The sequence below is a fragment of the Oryzias latipes genome, chromosome 22 (assembly GCF_053564925.1).
Source record: "Oryzias latipes strain Hd-rR chromosome 22, Olatipes_Hd-rR_3.1".
Lineage (NCBI taxonomy): Eukaryota > Metazoa > Chordata > Actinopteri > Beloniformes > Adrianichthyidae > Oryzias > Oryzias latipes.
This window is the reverse complement of record NC_136258.1, coordinates 608680-626378: the sequence shown is the minus strand read 5'-3', so window position 1 is coordinate 626378 and position 17699 is coordinate 608680. Positions and strand designations below refer to the sequence as shown.

The window sequence follows — 17699 nt, the reverse complement described above, 5'->3', positions numbered from 1 at the left end:
CGCTCCCTTAGAGATGGGTGAGAAGCTCGGTCACCCGCGGAGGGCTCGGAGTAGAGCCGCTTTTCCTCCACATCGAAAGGAGCTAGTTCAGGTGGCAGGGGCATCTAGTCCAGATGCCCCCTGTTCCAGGCATGTCTCACTGGGCAGAGGCCCTGGGGAAGACCCAGGACACGCTGGAGAGACTACATCTCTTGGCTGGCCTGGAAACGCCTTGGGGTCCCCCAAGAGGAGCTGGAGGAAGCTGCTGGGACAAGGGAAGTCTGGGCATCTTTGCTTAGACTGCTGCCCCTCCGACTCGGTACCGGATAAGCGGAGAAAGATGGATGGATGTGTAATTTCCTTTAGTAATACTTTTATTTAAATGAAAAACTTTTTTAAAAGAAAACAATTCATTTTAAATACATTTCAATTAAAATGTAATTTCCACTTAAATCAAATAAATGTTAATAAACTGTCTAAACTTTAATTTCATAGTAAAAAAAATAATAAACTTTAAATTTTGATAAGTTATATGCTTTTACCTCAACAACCAGGTGATCCTGGAATATGTGTGAATAAATATAAATTTAAAAATAAACTCAATGCAGGTGACACAATAAAATATTTTCTCCATAAGAGCCTCTCACATCACTAATAAACATTTTTATCTAAACAAAACTGTTGCCCAGCTGATCCATGGGCCCATTATCAGCATCCATTTTTAGCCTTTCTGCTCACCGAGCTGCTGCTGCAGTACGTGGCTCCAATTGCACTCTTCTTTAAAGCTTTGCTGAACGTGGCGGGACTATAATTATTGGGTCTGTTTGGAAAAATATTAGTCGTAGGCTAGTAAATTATTTAATGAATGATTCTTTTATAGATGTATCTTTCTGATGGTGCAAAAGTCCTAAAAACTTATCAAGATTTTTGTTTTGTTTTTAGTTAAATATTTAGTTATCAATTTATCTACAGTGACGAATACCCAAAAGTAGAATCTTGATGGGTTTTTCAGGATTACTTTGGACACCCTGAATTTTGATAAAGCAAAGCTGGGTTTCAGAGAAATGACAGGCAACCAAATCTCAATTCTCAAGCCCAGATAAAACCAAACAAGAAATAGACACAATACTGCAGATGCACTAAGTATGTCAGAACAGTTTGGCTAGTTTTGACAAAATTTTGATTGTAAATAATGTGTACTGGTCATGAGCAAAATCAATGACCAATTATTCATATATCTTCTCAACCCGTTTTGTCCTTTTCGGGGTCATGGGGCTGCTGGAGCCTACCCCGGCCACTTGGGTGAAGGCGGGGGACATCCTGGACGGGTTGCCAGTCTGTCGCAGGGCCACAAATCACACAACAATGCACACTTACATTCACACCTAGTGACAATTTAGAGTAACCAATGAACATATGTTGCATGTTTTTGTGGGAGGAAGCCAGGATCCCCGGAGAAAGCCCACGCATGCACGGGAAGAAACATGCAGACTCCACACAATGGGGGACAAGGCCCCCCATTGGTGTTCTGTTTCGGGTCTCCCAGCCAGGACTTGAACCAGGGGCCTTCTTGATGCGAGGCGGGAGCGCTTACCACTGCGCACCGTGCAGCTCATTACCAGCTATTAGTTAGTGGTTCAATGCTATAAAGCACTAAACCCATTCGTTTTCTGTTTCTCTTTATCTATATATTTCTTTATTATAGTGTCTTCTGCCATTTTTTGCCACTTAACCCCTTCTACAAGTTTCAGCTATTTTAACCATTTCACTATTAAAATGTTCAGCTCTTTCAGTTTTTGAAAAGTTTTTTTCTTTCTTCTTTCTTTCTTTCTTGCCAATTATTACCCTTTAAGTTTCATTTTCATTCAGCTATATAACTTTTGATGAGCTGTGTGATGTTGTTGGACCTCTTGTGGCGCAGTACCTGCTCCTGCGCAGCGTTTAAGGCAGCCAGTTCCTACCACGAAGCGCATTGCCATCGCTATCTGACTCATTTAATAATTAAAAAAGTGCTTCGATTTTTGCAAAATATGTCAATTTCGATACGCTTTAAAATTTTCTTGGGTCCATTAGGCAAATTTAGTATTGCAAATCCAGTTAGTGTAATTTCATTGTCAATGGAACGCCGCTACTCAGGAGTGAGTTTGTTGAAAGTCCACACCCCTGCCACTTGAAAGCGAGCTGCACAAAATTTGTCAAACATTTCAAACAATTAAGATGAGACTACCTACTTTTTATGAGGCATGTGATTGGCCAGTTTATAATATATATGCTCTACATTCTTTGTGGTTAATTTTACATGTAACAATAATTTCTCTGTCTTTCCACAAGGACATGTTTTGCAGGGTATTCCCACTGTCCTGTATTTGCTAAAAAAGAATAAATTCTGCAGCAAATTTCAAATTTGTGTTTGTTTTTATGTAAACTGCCCACCAACAGGGAATAGAGAGTGCTAACCACTCATAGACATTTGTATACTGGCTGGATTCAGAACACTGAAAGTAGGAAGGAGTGAGGTAACACAGACAGTGTGTAGAGTTTGCTCCTCCCAACTCAACAATGGACCAAGAAAAGAAGATTGAGAAGCACACGGTGCAGTGGAGGTTTTTTTGAGTCTGCCCAAGCGTCCACCCACTTGCTGATTAAAATAATGTGTCGCTAATATTGCCCACACAACTGTCAGAAAATATAGCAAAATTTTATATATATATATATATATACACATTCATACATATATACATTCAGAAATGGACATCATTTGTCCCCATCTCCTTCAAAACCTTCTTTCACTCATTTGTATTGTTGGTAGCCTATGTGAAATCCTTGTTAAATGAAAAATAAATAAGCTGGAAGCTCTGGCAGAGACACAGCAGGAATATCAACAAATAAAGTTGCACGAGTAAACGACTGTGGATTGATGAGACTTGTCTCTGGATGCTGACTAGTGACCTGTTGGCTCCAGATTTAAACACACTTTCCTTTTCACAGCACTCATCTATGAAGCAAGTACATTTTTTGCACCTCACTATTAAATAATTTGATTTTATGGTCGACAGTATCTGCTCACAGAGAAAAAAAAGTATATATTTTCAGACACTTTTGTGAAACATTATTGCAGACCAAGTTTGACACCAAAAAGTTGTCAAACAAAACAAAAACTTAAAAACCCACTCCGATAAAAATAGTGTTTTAACATGTTCTAGTAACATTTTTCTTATGATTGTCATGGTACCCCCGGGAGTCCTCTCCTGCCCCTCCGTTCTCTGCTTCCTCCTAGATTGGACCCAGCTGTCGGCATTCACCTCATCACCTGCACCTGTATTTAAGACGGCTCCAGACCAGTATTCATCGGCGGTTCGTTTGCCCTCATTGGTGCTTACTTGGTCGGATCTAAGCTCTCGTTTAGATTATTCATGCTCTTGTTTATTCCTTGCTTTCGCTTAATCCAAGTACTGGATCTGCCTACAGAGTTCTCTCATTACTCCACGCCGACCTGGGTCCAGCCACAAGACCATCAGCCTCAAGCTCTTATTCCAGCTCCACGGAATCCCCGCGCTCCAACTCCATCCTGTCATCAAGCCCGTTCCTCGCAAACCAAGCACCACTTACCTCCAAGAAGCCGCACCAGTTTGGATCCGCAATCTTCCTCTGCATCTGGCCTCACCTGCCCCGGTGACTTCTTCCCCACCTGTCTCCAAGCCATCAAAGCCTTTTCAAAATTAAATCCATTCTCGCCACTTCCAGTGTCTGTCATTTTGAGTTTCAGCGTTTGGGTCTGCTCACGTTACCACCGAGCATGACAATGATAGAGGACATTTATTATTGAATCGTCTTAAATTTGCATTTTGAGTATTTCTTTATTCAAATGCTGTTTGAGAAAGATTTTATTTATGATATAGAAAATTACTTGAAAGAAAATTTGCTGGGTGGGCCACAAGATCCCTGCTCTGAGCTCTGTGCAACATAGGAAGAGAAAGTTGGGCAAGAGTGGGACTTAAAGTGAAAAGTTTAAAATGGCAACATGAATTCCACAAGGTTTGGATTAGTTATCATTGGAATATTCATTTACAGTTAAAAAGGTCAGTGAACGCTGAGAAGGAGCTAGAACTCAAGTTGATCCACTCACTTGAATTGCCACTGATCATCTTTTGATCTATTGTAGTGGTCTTTTAATTATGATTATGTTGTTTTTAGCCCAAATAAAAAAAACCTGTGTAGTTTTCTAGGACAGTTTCTGCAGAGTGGCAGGAGTTCAATAGAATTTCCCCCCTTAAGTTGTGGTTGATACCATTGACTGAAAGCGCCCCCCCCTTCCTTTCCCCATTGCAAAGTGGAGCAGAGAGCTTGTGTATTTTCTATGTCACAAAAACCTCTTCTTCAAGCGAAATTTTATATCACAACAATGTGAATAAAGAAATACTCGGAAATTACATTTTGAGCTTAATTTTCTTTATATATGCCTTCCATCATCAGAAAAATGACACAAGAGCATGTTTAAAACTCGATTTACATTGGAGCAGGTCTTTAATAAACAAAACAAACAGGACAACAGCACAAAGTTACTTTTGAATAATTAGTTAAGAGAAAAGTGACATTAAGTCCTTTTCAGAAGTATTTGCATATTCCAGACAGCAGAATAGCAAGCAGCATGTTGATCTGGTTTTGGGAGCATATTTCTAAGCATTATATATAAAAGTTCCTATTATGGTGTAATAATTAAACCATAAATTATACCACTAATTAAACCATAATTAGTGGTTTCTCAGTTTGCTCCGTCCATCTAGGGCAGAAAACATTGTTAGAGCTTCATAGGCCGCATTTCCACTGCATTCAAATTTTTTCCTCTCATGTGGCACAGATCAGATATGACCGGTGAACGTTTAAGCAGGAAAAAAACGCATATATTCCGTTTTTCTCAAATCGGATTCAGGCCTCATTTATATGTGGAAATAAATCGGATATGAATCAGATACGTGCATTTGCGTGTGCCATGTAAGCAGACAAATCGGATATTCCCCAGTAAATGCGAGTCGTACGTCAGTGACGTCAACTCAGGACACCACCAACTGAGATCCATCAGCGTGTTACCTTTCAACTGTTGCTCTGTTTCTTCACGTGCAAACATTGACTGTATTCTGTAAGAGAACTAAACTGAGTGACTTAAGCACTCCCAACATGAAGTACTAGCCGGCTCCAAGAAGCCAAAATCCCATAGACTACAACTGAGAAATAAGTAACTGTTACTCAGTAATTCTATTTTAATTTTTTTTCATGATATATTTTCCTTATTGTAAGTTATTCAAGTTATAAACTGACCAATGAGATGCCTCAATAAAAGCATGTGGTGCCCACTGGCCCCCACCGCGAACGTTCAAAACGTGTCGCAGATTCTCCCAAGCCTGTTTTCAGTGGAAGGAGTGGGGATTTCCAACAAGCTCATTCCTGACTGGCGGCAGTCAGTGCCATAGGAATGTTGATTCAGACTGACTCGGACCAATAACTGTTTACTAACCTCATCTGGCTCCAAATGGAGGTGTCCGTATTGCAGAAAAATGACGACTGAATTGACTTAATTTCCTTGGAACTGGTAGCAAGTCATTTTCTATGGGTGACGTTACACTCACTCAGTCCAGTTCCTCTTATACAGTCAGTGGGTCAAGGTGATGTTTAAAATGTCCCTCACAGGTTTTATTATTGTCTATGGTGGCCCTGAAGTGCAAATTACTCCAACAAATCATTCAGTGCAAAAACATGTTGATTGGATGATGATGTTTGTCCATCGTTTCAACTGAAAGTTGTTTGGCATGAAGCGATAGTGGATATGTATGGATCCTGTAAAGGGACATAGTGGTAAATTGACTTCTAAAATGTAATGTTGTTATTTTATTTATTTATTTGCTTTTTAATTGTCATTGCGTCATTTTGGTAAGTGTACTTTGTGTACTTTGTACTTCAGGGCTACCATACAAATTCTGACCCACTTGGTCATCTTTAACAGGCAGCAACAAGCCATTATAAGGTTGCTTCCAAAATGTGAACTCAGTTTGGAAAAATGAAACTGACGTTTGGCTCTGTATTTTGGAGTATAAAACAGTAGAGTTATACATTTTATTAATTTATTTAAAAAATTTCTTGCAAGTTTTTATGTTTCTTTACTTACACTAAAAAAGGAATTCCAATTCAGCAAAGACTGTTGAAATGGGAAAGCAAAAAAAAAAACACATGGATTTGACTCTAGAATCAGGATTAGCCTCAATCTGACCATTCCAAAGGTCCAGAGTTGTCGTTTTAGCTCTACAAAATGAATTAGATTTTATTTTAACAGAAAAAGGTTTCAAGAATGTTGCTGTATGTTGTTTTGGATACAAATCTGCTCAAAAAAGGCAGCCACAACAGCAGCAATTAACCCAGCAAAAAGGTGAAACCTTAAGTGGAGCGGCTCTTCCAGCAAAGAATTCCCTTTTGAACAAAGGAGTTGGAGCATAACCGCAGCCTGTGTGTGTCCGTCAGTGAAACGGATGTAGCTGTAAAGTAACCACATCATTGAGAGAAATCTCTCCATGTCTCGCTTCCCTTCCTATCATCCTGTTCTCTAAGTCGCACCACTACTTTGGGAGAGCGGTAGAGTTATTAAGTGTGGAATCTAATCCTGGTTGGCAGCTCATCAAAGTAGCAGTACCAAGTTTCACTGTGGATGTATGCGCAGCGGTTAGAAAGAGATGTCTGAATTAAAGTGGAGGTACAGGACATTTGCCCTAACTCCCTGTCACAGACATATACATCGAGTCCCGAAACTTGAGGCTGTCAGAATTCCTTCACTACTCACATAGTGCACATAGTGCGTTCGTCAATTTGCAGTGCTGTTTGAATCTGCAATTCTAATATCAAGTCCCCTAAAAAATTCCCAGAAGATCAAAATAAACAACTTTTTTCTCACTTTGTTTTTATTTATTTTTTACCAGTTTTCTAAACCCAGTACAGTACAGATCAAAAGTTTGAACACACCTTCCCATTTCTATTTGCAGAAAGAGTAACAAATACACAGATTTCCTTCATTGGGCGCCAGACGTTTCTCTTCAGCATCACTTTTAACCACAAGAACTGACAGGACACCATTTCCCATTTCAAGTGCAAAATTCCTGGACTTGGGACTCTCTTGGATGGGTTTAGCTTTATCCCATAGTTGGCAGCACTAGTTATCCAATATGGCAGCACCCCTGTTTAATTCAAGAAGGGCCCAAGTCCAGAGACTTTAGTTTGCTAGTCCTCTGAAATGATAAAAGTGAGTTGTTTCATATGATAGCATTTGTAAGCTATGAACTGGAGCTAAATCTTGATAAAGTATTAATCAATTTGTGTAGCCTCCCTTTAAGCTATGCAATTAAAATCATTTCCTGGAAAAACAAACCTCTTGGACTTGGGCCCCTTTTAGACTAACCAATTTAATTAATAAATTCAAACCCAAGTGATGAACTCCAATCATTTTAATCTGGTAAAAATTGAAGTTTTTGCAAAACAGTAACTGAAATTCTGACTAAATTCAAACCATTATAGAAACATAGACAAAACTATTTTCTTTCATTAAATTGACTATTCAAGTACAATATTGTATACTTTAACTACATTTATAGATTTAAAATGTTATTGAAAACTGGGTCAGACTGGCGACCTGTCCAGGATATCCCCTGCCTTCGCCCAAGAGTGGCTGGGAAAGGCTCCAGCAGCCCCGTGACCCTGAAAGGGTTAAAACGGGTTTAGAAGATGGATGAATGAATGTTCTTGAAAACAGGAAATAAAAGCTCTTTTACATGATGAACTGATTTTTTTTTACATCCCTTTGGGAAAACATTCATAATTTAAACACATAATGAAAATGAATCACATGCCTGTTTTCCTTAATCATAAAGTCACATAGAGTTTAATTTATGTTGAAGTGAATTGTCTTTTTTTCAAGATTAGGCTACATCTCTGACTTTTCCCCCCATTTTGGTGTTTTCAATGTGCCTAAATAGGAGGAATGCTCTGCATTAATGTTCCCATTTTGTTCTTTATGAAATCGGACAGTTAAAACCCTTTTTTTAAGAGGTTTCTCATATTTTTCATCTGATCAGATCAATGTATGTGCTACAAAAGTACGTTCAGCTCGTATTGTCACACTTCCTTAAAATAATTTTTTTATCTCGTCAGTCAACAATCCGTCTTGTTTTTGGTTTTACACCCATACATGATCAGCTAAGCCTGCGGCCATGGGGATGGTGGGAAGTGGATACCTTGAGATTACAAACTAGAGTCGATCATGGAACACCGTGATAACATTTCTAAATCCACACGCCAACTTTCCTCTCCCCTTTCCCTCTACTCTGCTTTATTCCCTCTACTCTTCTTGAAATCTGACCCAGCAGAGAAACTTGAGTTACAGTTTTTATGGCTTAGCAGCCCAGTGCCATATACATTCCTTCCTCTCTGAGCTTCTCAGCTCACTCTCCGGCCTCTCCCGCCCCCTACATGCCCACTCCTTCTTCTTGATTACCCACCACAGCTCATTTTACCATGCTTCACATTAAGTAGCCAGATGAAGAAAACACTGTCAGTGAAGCATGATCCCTCACAAGGCCACATTGTGTCTGAAATAGATATATATTTATCTACATCTTAATTTTACACATGAAAAAATTAAACAAATCCTAAAAACTGAGAGGAGCAAACTCTGCTAGTTTGTGGAAGTTTTCTGCAGAAAACGTGGAAGTTTTCAGCTGAAAGATAATGCTCTGTGCGTGGCAGCCATCACGCATACTGCATTTTCGCAACCATTAGGCGCACTTAAAAGTCTTACATTTTCTCCAAAATATAGGGGGCGCCCTTGCGGCGGTGCGCCTAATATGTTGTTGTGGGACGTAGAAAAAGACAGCATGAGAACGGGGGAGGGAAGTGTAGGCGTGAACAACAGAACATTGTTTACAACATCTCTGAAGCACAGTTTAAGCTGCAAGCTATAAGCTATGCAGAGGAACATGGGAGCAGCTGTAAGAGAATTCAAGATGAATGAATCCATGGTTCACAAGTGGAGGAAGCTGGAAAACGAACTCCTACAAGCAGCTGAGTTTCCGCAGAAAAAAGGTGACTCGAGTAATGCATTAACGATCAACGATCAGCTTGGAAAAGCTTCTCTGCAGTCACCATTCAACTGAGGGCAGTTACACTTACAGGGGAAGCTTTTGTTTTTGTTTTATGACCCATCCGGGCAAGGATTACGGTGCCACAGCAGATTACAATGAAAAGCTGTTCATCTCTGCTCCTACTGCAGTAAAAAGATCGCCGACAAACACCTTCAGCCCAGCCCCATCATTGTAGAGAAGAACGGGAGCAGCACGATAGCGATATGCACAACGTGGGCACAGCTTTTTTGTAGTGGGAGGCAGCGCCTGGCAAGTTACGCCACACTTGGTGAATGGATTGTAGATTCTTGGGCTAATGTGTCTGCTTGCACTGCTTCCAAAGTGCAGAAAAGCCGGCATCACTCATGAGGAGCCGAACGGCAACGAGACAGACTCTGACAATGACAAAATGGAACCTGCCCTGTTCAATAGAATTTTAGCCTGGCTGTTCATTTCAGATACAAAGAGATGAAGACTTTGATGGATTCTTGAAAGCTGATTGATGACTGAAAAAAAATAAATACAGTACAGACCAAAAGTTTGGACACACCTTCCCATTAAATGTTTCAAATACCGAGATATCACCCATAACCGAGACCGAGCCCTATAACCCAGTGCGCCCTATGGTCGTGAAAATACGGTACATACCAACTGGGCATTTAAGAATGCATATGTAGCCCATGGTGTTCACACTGAACAAGCAAGAAGAGCTTCTCTTCTTTTTTAGTGTTTACTAGCCCATACTTGTTTATTTCCTACCTACAGTTGGAAGAGGCTTGGTGCAATATGTCAAAGTGAAGCAAATTCGCGATTTGGGCACAAAACGGAAACATTCAGTTCATTGCTGCCATTCTTGCAATTGCCGATATGGATGACCATCATATCAGGAGAGTGGCCTTGGTTTATCTTTACCTGAAAAACAAACGCCAACATCAGACTCGCCGCCGTGTCTGGTTTAACTAAGCAAGTTTGGTGAGTTTTGCCAGCTGCTACACCTGGTTAAAGTTTGACCTGGTTTAGCTGGCAACATGGATTCAATTGTCATACGTTTTGTGCGTAGAGCCCAAAAACAGTTGTAAAAACTTAGCACAGAGCATGAGTTTTGATCGCAGAAGCCTAAAACGCTCGCTCACATAGGCTTTTCATTGGAAGTGGTTGCTTGAACGATCGTTGCTGAGGGACGTCTGTACGTAGCTTTAATGAATTTTACCAATCCAACCTAAAGCTGAGCTGCTGTTTACATGCATCTAAACCAGTGTTCATCAGATTCACCTTAATAGTCAGACTTTAACCATTAGTGGGTTGTAAATTGAGTTTGCCAGTCATATACTTACAGCGATAGGAATGACACAGACCCCCTTATTGGTGTAGTTTTCATTCAAAATGTAATGTAAATTTTTCAAAAGGTTTTTAGCTTTGAATTTTTGCTTTACCACAAGTATACAGCGGGGTAAAAAAGTATTTAGTCAGCCACCAATTGTGCACCTACAAAGATGAGAGGCCTGTAATTTTCCTCATAGGGTTATATTGTATGCTCGTAAAAGTAATCCTCAGGTTTTACAAAATAAGAATGTGACTCAAGTGCTTTCCCACCATATTCTTTATTTCTTCTTCTTCTCTTCACAACGTAACGTACAGAACTCATAGTCAGTCATACAACACGCCATCTAGTGTGGTGGAGCAACTGAATACATAACATATTTTGCCCTTTGTATAACCTTGTGCTATCTTAGATGACCCCAACCTTCCATTGAGGTGTTCTCCCTACCATGACAAAGGTGGATAAAGGTGGAAAGATTTCATGTAATCCATGGACACCAGTGAAGATCACAAATCATTGAAGAAAAAAGGTTCAGAGCACTGTCTAGTGGGTCTAGAAGACCCAACTCCCAATGTTAAAGTGCCTAGGATAGCACAAGGGTTACGAAGCTTAACAGACCTGTAATGGAAACACTGAAACTTTCAAATAAAATAAGATTTTTCTTTGTGTACCCCCACATTACTCCTCTAACTCAGAAGTTATCTAACAACATTAAAATAACCATAATCAAGAAATCTGCATTAAGTAACTCTTCTTCTCACCCCCCCTTCACACTTTTTTCATGAGACATGACTAATGTTCATAATCATTAAGCTACGCAGGCTTCTTTCTGACCCTTGTGGGTCTGTGCATCCTATTACCAAGTGGTGGTGTGACCTCTGGCTCAGGAATTGCATCCACAGCGCCTGTGGCCATGCCTTGTACACTATCTAGAACCAGAGACCGGTGAGAAGCATTCCACGTGTGTCCCTCCTCCAGCACATACGAACTTTCACCTGCTTTCTTCATCACTCTGACTGGGGCATGAAACTTTGGCAGTCCTTTTTTTACATGAAAGGGCTTTCTCACTCTGATCAAGCTTCCTGCTCTGATTTGTGGCACCTGCACTCCTCTCTTAACATCTGTGTTAGGGTTGTGCCTAACTCCATCGGGATGTGGTTGACTGACATCCCGATGGAGAGACACCATCCTGATGCCACGCCCCCGGCACGCTGCGAGTCGACACCATAAGACGCGGTTACATGTGTAAAATATCTTGATGGGATCAATGGTCGGATTAGAATCCAACCGTGTAGATGGGCCCGGAAAAACTTTTTCAGATTAAAAAAAACATTCACATGGGTCACACTTTCGGTCGGAATAAATCATTCGCACATGCGCAGCAGTGTTTTTAAAAACCGGAAGCGAAACTTAGTTCCGCCGAGCAGCTACATACATAGATACGTCAGCTCGGTTATTTTATTATTATTATACAAGATGATCTCCTAAACGTGCTTTTATTAATGTTACGGTTATTATGAAGCGCCTGTTCGCTCATCATTTTAATCCGTGTGGTCAGTGCTTTTTCTGTTAAAACCGGAGCCGGAAGCCAGGATTAGCAGTATGCTAACACGGGCTAACAACATTAGCATGAACATAAATCCATGCGTTAAACGCTACAATCTGCATCTTGGCTGCACGTAAATATGTGGGAATAGCATCAGCCTTTATTTTGTCGGGACACGACTGGAAACACAAATGTTTGAACGGTTTCTAAGGACTGAGCGTCATTTTTGCTTCGAAGCTTACACACTGCGTTAGCTAGCGCTCCGAGCTCTGCCCCGACACACACTTTTACCGGGAGACCCGCTTCTCCTAAATTCCGGTTGCTCTTTCACGCAGAGCTGCGGGACGGATCACAGTCCTAAATCTCCCACACGTAACAAAGCATCCTTACTTCCCCTAAAGCACAAAACTTTAAGTCCGTCTGCTCTGCTAGAGACACGGTCGCTCGCTCCACCGGTCTAATCAAACGCAGGACCGGACCACTTCTTTTCTATTTTGTTTATTTGATTTTTTTTTAAAGTCACTTCCCTCAGTTTAGACTGGATCATCGTGGATGAGTCATTATTTGGGAAATAAAATAAATAAAGTAAAATGACGAATGGCAATTATATATATATATAAGAACGAAAAATTAAAAATAGCCCCCCCCCCGACGATATCATCGTCCATCCAGATGGTTGACTGCAAACATCGTCAACTGCCAATTTAGGGGACATCGCCCAACCCTAATCTGTGTAGGCTTTTGATGCTCTCTATTTTGAAGTAACACAGGTATGTAGTTGTTTCTCTGATAGCAGTGGGGAGAATTAATTGCTAGACCGATATCAACTTTTGCGCGCATCTTCCTGTTAAACAGGAGTTCATACGGTGATACCCTTGTGGTGATGTCATCCATATGTGGGTGACTGTCCTTCACCATTGCCTTATTTGGTTCACGATAATCCACACGCATTCTCACATTCCCATTTTTTTTTCAGTGTCACTACAATGGGACACACCCAGGGAGATGCATCCATCCTTTCTAAAACTTACATCTCCAACAACCTCTCAATTTCAGAAGAGACAACTTGTCTGATCGAGACCGGAAGCCTTCTGAGCTTTGGTTGAACATCCTCTCTAATCTTTATTCTATGAATGAAACCTTTTGCTAGACCCAGCTTTTCAGCCAATGGTTCAGTTTTAATCTCCGCTGGAGCTGTTGATGGAGCTACTGGAGCTGGAGATGTAACTGTTGGTGAAGAAACTGCTGCAGGAAGTACTGCATTGCTGTCAATGGTGAGCCTCAGCGCTCTGAACAAGTCCAATGCTAGAAAAGCTGTGCCTGTTTTCACTACATACGATGTAGCTGGTACTTTAGCATTAGCATGCTGCACTTTAGCTGAGAAACAGCCTAATACGGGACTTTGGACTTAGTGTACGTCACTAGCTTTGAGGCTGGCTCAGCAAATGACACATCACTGAAGTGCTCTCTGTAGAGGTGCTCAGGAATTATAGATACAGCAGAACCTGTGTCCTCCACTAATGCAGCAGAGCATGAATCTGACTGTGTACTTATGATCACTGTGCATCTTTTGATCTACTAGTTCATCTCATAGCATCAGTACTGTGTTCGTTTCAAGAACAACCACTTCTCCCACCTTAGCTGTAGATTTGGACTTAAATACACGGGCAAAGTGTCCAGTTTTGCAGCAGTTTCGGCAGATCACTTTGGGTGCAGGACAGTCTGGAGCATTGGCGATATGAGCTGCAAAACCACATCTAAAACAACACCGGTCCAGTTTAGATGCTGTTCCGGGCTCGGTTGATTTATTGTTCCTTACTTTGGGTGGGTGTTTTGGCTTAGCCGTCATGACGTGCATGGAAGCCTCCGATGGTGATGCAAGTGGCTGAGCGTGTCCCATTGCTAACTCCACTTGAGACGCCATCTTTACTGCCATTTTCAGTGTAAACGTTCCCTCCGTTTGCACCAACAATTTCTCCCATATTCTCAGACAACTAGCATGCTGATGAGCTGGTCCCGTATCATCTCATCTGTATTTTCAGCAAACTCATATGAGGCCGCCAGCGCCCGCAGTGCGTCCACATACTCAGCAACAGTCTCACTGCCCAATGACAGCCCAAAATATCACTACTGCAGAGGAGATCTGCATGAAGGAATGAGCCAAAATACCAGCAACATTTTGTGAAAACCTTGTGAAGACTTACAGAAAATGTTTGACTGCTGTCATTGTCAACAAAGGACATATAACCAAGTATTGAGTTGAAATTTTGCTATTGAACAAATACTAATTTTCCACCATAATTTACAAATAAATTTAATGTGATTTTCTGGATTTTTTAAATTCACTTTGTCTCTCATCGTTGAAGTATACCTATGATGAAAATTACAGGCCTCTCTCATCTTTTTTTAAGTGGGGGGGGGGGGGGGGGGGGGGCTTGCACAATTGGTGGCTGACTATATGCTTTTATTCCCCACTGTCACAGCTATTCCACATAATTTTAATAAATCTTGGAATAAATTGAATAAATCCTTGGAACAAGGTAGAGGGGGTTCACCTATTTTTTAGAAATTTTTCACATTTTCTTACCCATGTTTTTGCTTTGTTTGTGGATTTAGACATTTTCATTTTGTCATTTAACATTTTATCTTTGCTATAAAACATGAAAAAACAGCTTTATCTTTTATGTTTTTGCAGTGAAAAAAAATGACAAGATCTACTGCTTGGAATTGAGTTTTTTGGACAGATTTAAGTTCATGCTGCAATTCTTGCGTTATAGAATTTAAAATACATCTGTAAAAAAAAAGCTGGAGCATTGCAACAAAAAGTAGTTTAAAAGATAAGTAATTATAGCAAATGGTCACGTAGCAAAAAACTTTCAAAAAGGCCCCAGATTTCTAAGTCCTAAAGTAAAAAACTGCAGGTGTAACAGTTTGTTTAAACTCTTCCAAGACCAAAGTCAACACATGAAACAGACACATTCTGATATTTTTGTTAGCTTACAATAAATAAAACTCAGAGACAGAAAAGAGGACAAATCATGCAGCCTTCATGAAATGAGACATTAAATTGACATGTCAGATCTTCAAAACATGTTATAACAGATGTCAATTTGCCCAACTGTGAAAGATGACCCATGTCACAAAATCTATCATCCAACAGCAAAAAAAACCCCACCTCAGACCAGCGAATAAAGCAGTACGTCTGACTGATGGCTGTCATCGTGCAATTATTTGGCAAGAGTGATTTATTCTCAGAATACACTCAGTGTGTTTTTTTCTACTATCATTATTTGAAACCATTTGGGTGTTTTTGCAAAAATAAACCCCCTCTGGTTTCAAATGATTGTAATTTTAGTCATAAACTGAAAAACCATGAACCAGATGTAAAAATAATAATAAATAAATAAATAAAAAGCACACTTCACTGTTAAATATTTCCTCTCCCCATCTTTTCCTCAATCTCAGTGTCTTGAACATCTACTAACTGATTTTTGTTGCTTGTTATGGAATAATAAATAGAGTTTTGAATGCATTAACATCCAACAAATAGATCTTGTGATGCTGCCATTAAAAATATGTTGCCTTTTCAGTAGTGGAGCAGTGGGATTGTGAAGATTCCAACACAAGAAGGCTTTTCCTTCCATGGTAGTTTCCAGAATCAAACCCCAAATTCCTGCAATTCTTGGTGGAGTGATCACCTGCGCGCTTCATCAATGCAAACACCGGCTGCTACATGTGTACCAACAGAGGGAAGATGCAGACAAAGCGGGATGGAGGGAGCGCGTGCACGCCTGCAAGCAAACACACAAATGTCAAGAACGCGCCACATTGAGCCGCGCGGAGCTCGAATATCACAATCAAAAAAGCAGCAGCATGAAGGGGGTAGTGTAAGCCATGATTGAGCACGAAGGCCCACGACACGGGAGACAATGCGCTCCGGAGCGCGTAAAGCGCACGCGCGCACATCTGGATTGCACGCACGCAGCTAGTCAAAACATGCGAGAGTGCATGCAAAGAAGAACTCCGAAGCCAATAAATGTCACCCCCACCCCCGCCACAGACGTTTATTGGCTTGCCGTAAGAGTATTAATAGTAATACTAGACGCGCGGTTGACGCCTTCACTGACGCGCCGGATTTTCCATCAACTCCGGATAAACCATGAAGGGCAGGGTGCGCAAACCAGTGGGGTTGTGGCACGAACTTCCCCATTCAAGAGTGGCAGCGAGCGGCTGCAGCATCTATTGTGCGTCCGTAGCTGAAACAGCTGGCGCTCAACCTGCACGTGACAAAAGAACTGAGCCCATAAATCAAAGTTTGGCGGCGGCGCAGCAAGCAGCCTCTTAGGTGGACGAGGATTTCCATCGAGTACATTAGAATAGCGCCGGAACGCACACACAAACACACGCATTCACAGGCATACTCATCACAGGCGCTCCACGCGTAAATCTCATGCAGCTGCGCACGGAGCCGCTTTACCTTCATCTCTTCATTTATTTCCCTTTTCACCGGGTGAGCTGGTTTGCGGCTTCTTTTATTTTCCGGAGGTCTGCCCTCTTTTTCCATCTCTGCCATTATTTCTCTGTGACACTTCTGTGAATATTTGCAGTGGGGGGTGAGGCGGCAGCTGTTTACAGTCGCGAGACGGCAGGGGTCTTGCAGCTTCTCCGCGGCCCGTGTGACGCTCGTGATGCCGCCCAGGGCTTGCGGTACACGTATAAGTCAACCATCCTTTGCTTCGTATCCCTCTCCCACTCGGTCCGTGCGCCAGTGGTGAGCCGCCGGTGTGAGTCAAAGGAGAGGTTGACTGAGGGGGAGAAAAAAAACGAGACAGGGGGAGGGGCGTCCGCTGAAACATATGACGCGTTGATGATCAGAGGTGGACTATTTCTTCTCGCTTTCCCATAGAGTGCAATCAGAGCAGCCTCATCCACTTAGCGTTGCGGGCTCTCACCGACTGTCTACGTAACGCAGCAAACAGGTGCCCGCCCTCACGTAGTCTCTTCAGGGAGGTCTGCTGCGGGTCACACAGACATCTGGTTCTGCTGATCCCAACGAAACCTCACCTAGACTGATGAACATTTGGATGAGTAATGAAACGTTTGGAAGAAAAATTCTAGGTCCAGATTTCATGACTGAACTTCAAGACACCGTAACCCTTGTGCTATCCTAGGCACTTTAACATTGGGAGTTGGGTCATCTAGACCCACTAGACAGTGCTCTGAACCTTATTTCTTCAATGATTTGTGATCTTCACTGGTGTCCATGGATTACATGAAATCTTTCCACCTTTATCCACCTTTGTCATGGTAGGGAGAACACGTCAATGGAAGGGGGGGGGGGTCATCTAAGATAGCACAAGGGTTAAAGAGATGACATGAAGGAAAGAGCAGCTGTGATGAGAAACTGCTCGGTCAAAATCTAAATCAAAAATGAAAAGAAGAATATGGACACCAAAGACAAAGTTTCAGTTTTCTTTTCTCTGCCTTTTCTTCACAAAGCATGCAGGTAAACTCAGAGGAGCTGAGAAAACTTCCAGATTAAGACTCCACCTGTGTGCACATCTGGTAAACTGAATTAAATAGTTTATTAAAAGACCAACCCCAATAAAAAACATGTTTTTGATTTATTTATCTTGTTTTTGTAGCATTTTTCTGATGACGGAGGACACATATAAAATAAAATTGAGCTTAAATTTGA

The 17699-nt window shown here is 41.3% G+C and overlaps 1 protein-coding gene across 5 annotated transcripts in view; it reads right to left on the bottom strand.

Annotated features, from left to right (window-relative positions):
* Positions 1 to 16968, bottom strand: part of sobpa (sine oculis binding protein homolog (Drosophila) a) — a 121140-nt gene extending 104172 nt beyond the window's left edge. For 2 of the 5 annotated variants that reach the window (XM_078940518.1, XM_078940519.1), the window contains exon 1: positions 16479 to 16966. In XM_078940518.1, coding sequence (XP_078796644.1) covers positions 16479 to 16574 — 96 coding nt within the window. In that variant the 5' untranslated portion in view covers positions 16575 to 16966. Of the gene's footprint in view, positions 1 to 16478 lie in introns of all 5 variants that reach the window. The other 3 variants (XM_078940520.1, XM_078940521.1, XM_011490823.4) reach the window with 3 other exon arrangements.
* Positions 16969 to 17699: the final 731 nt, after the last annotated feature.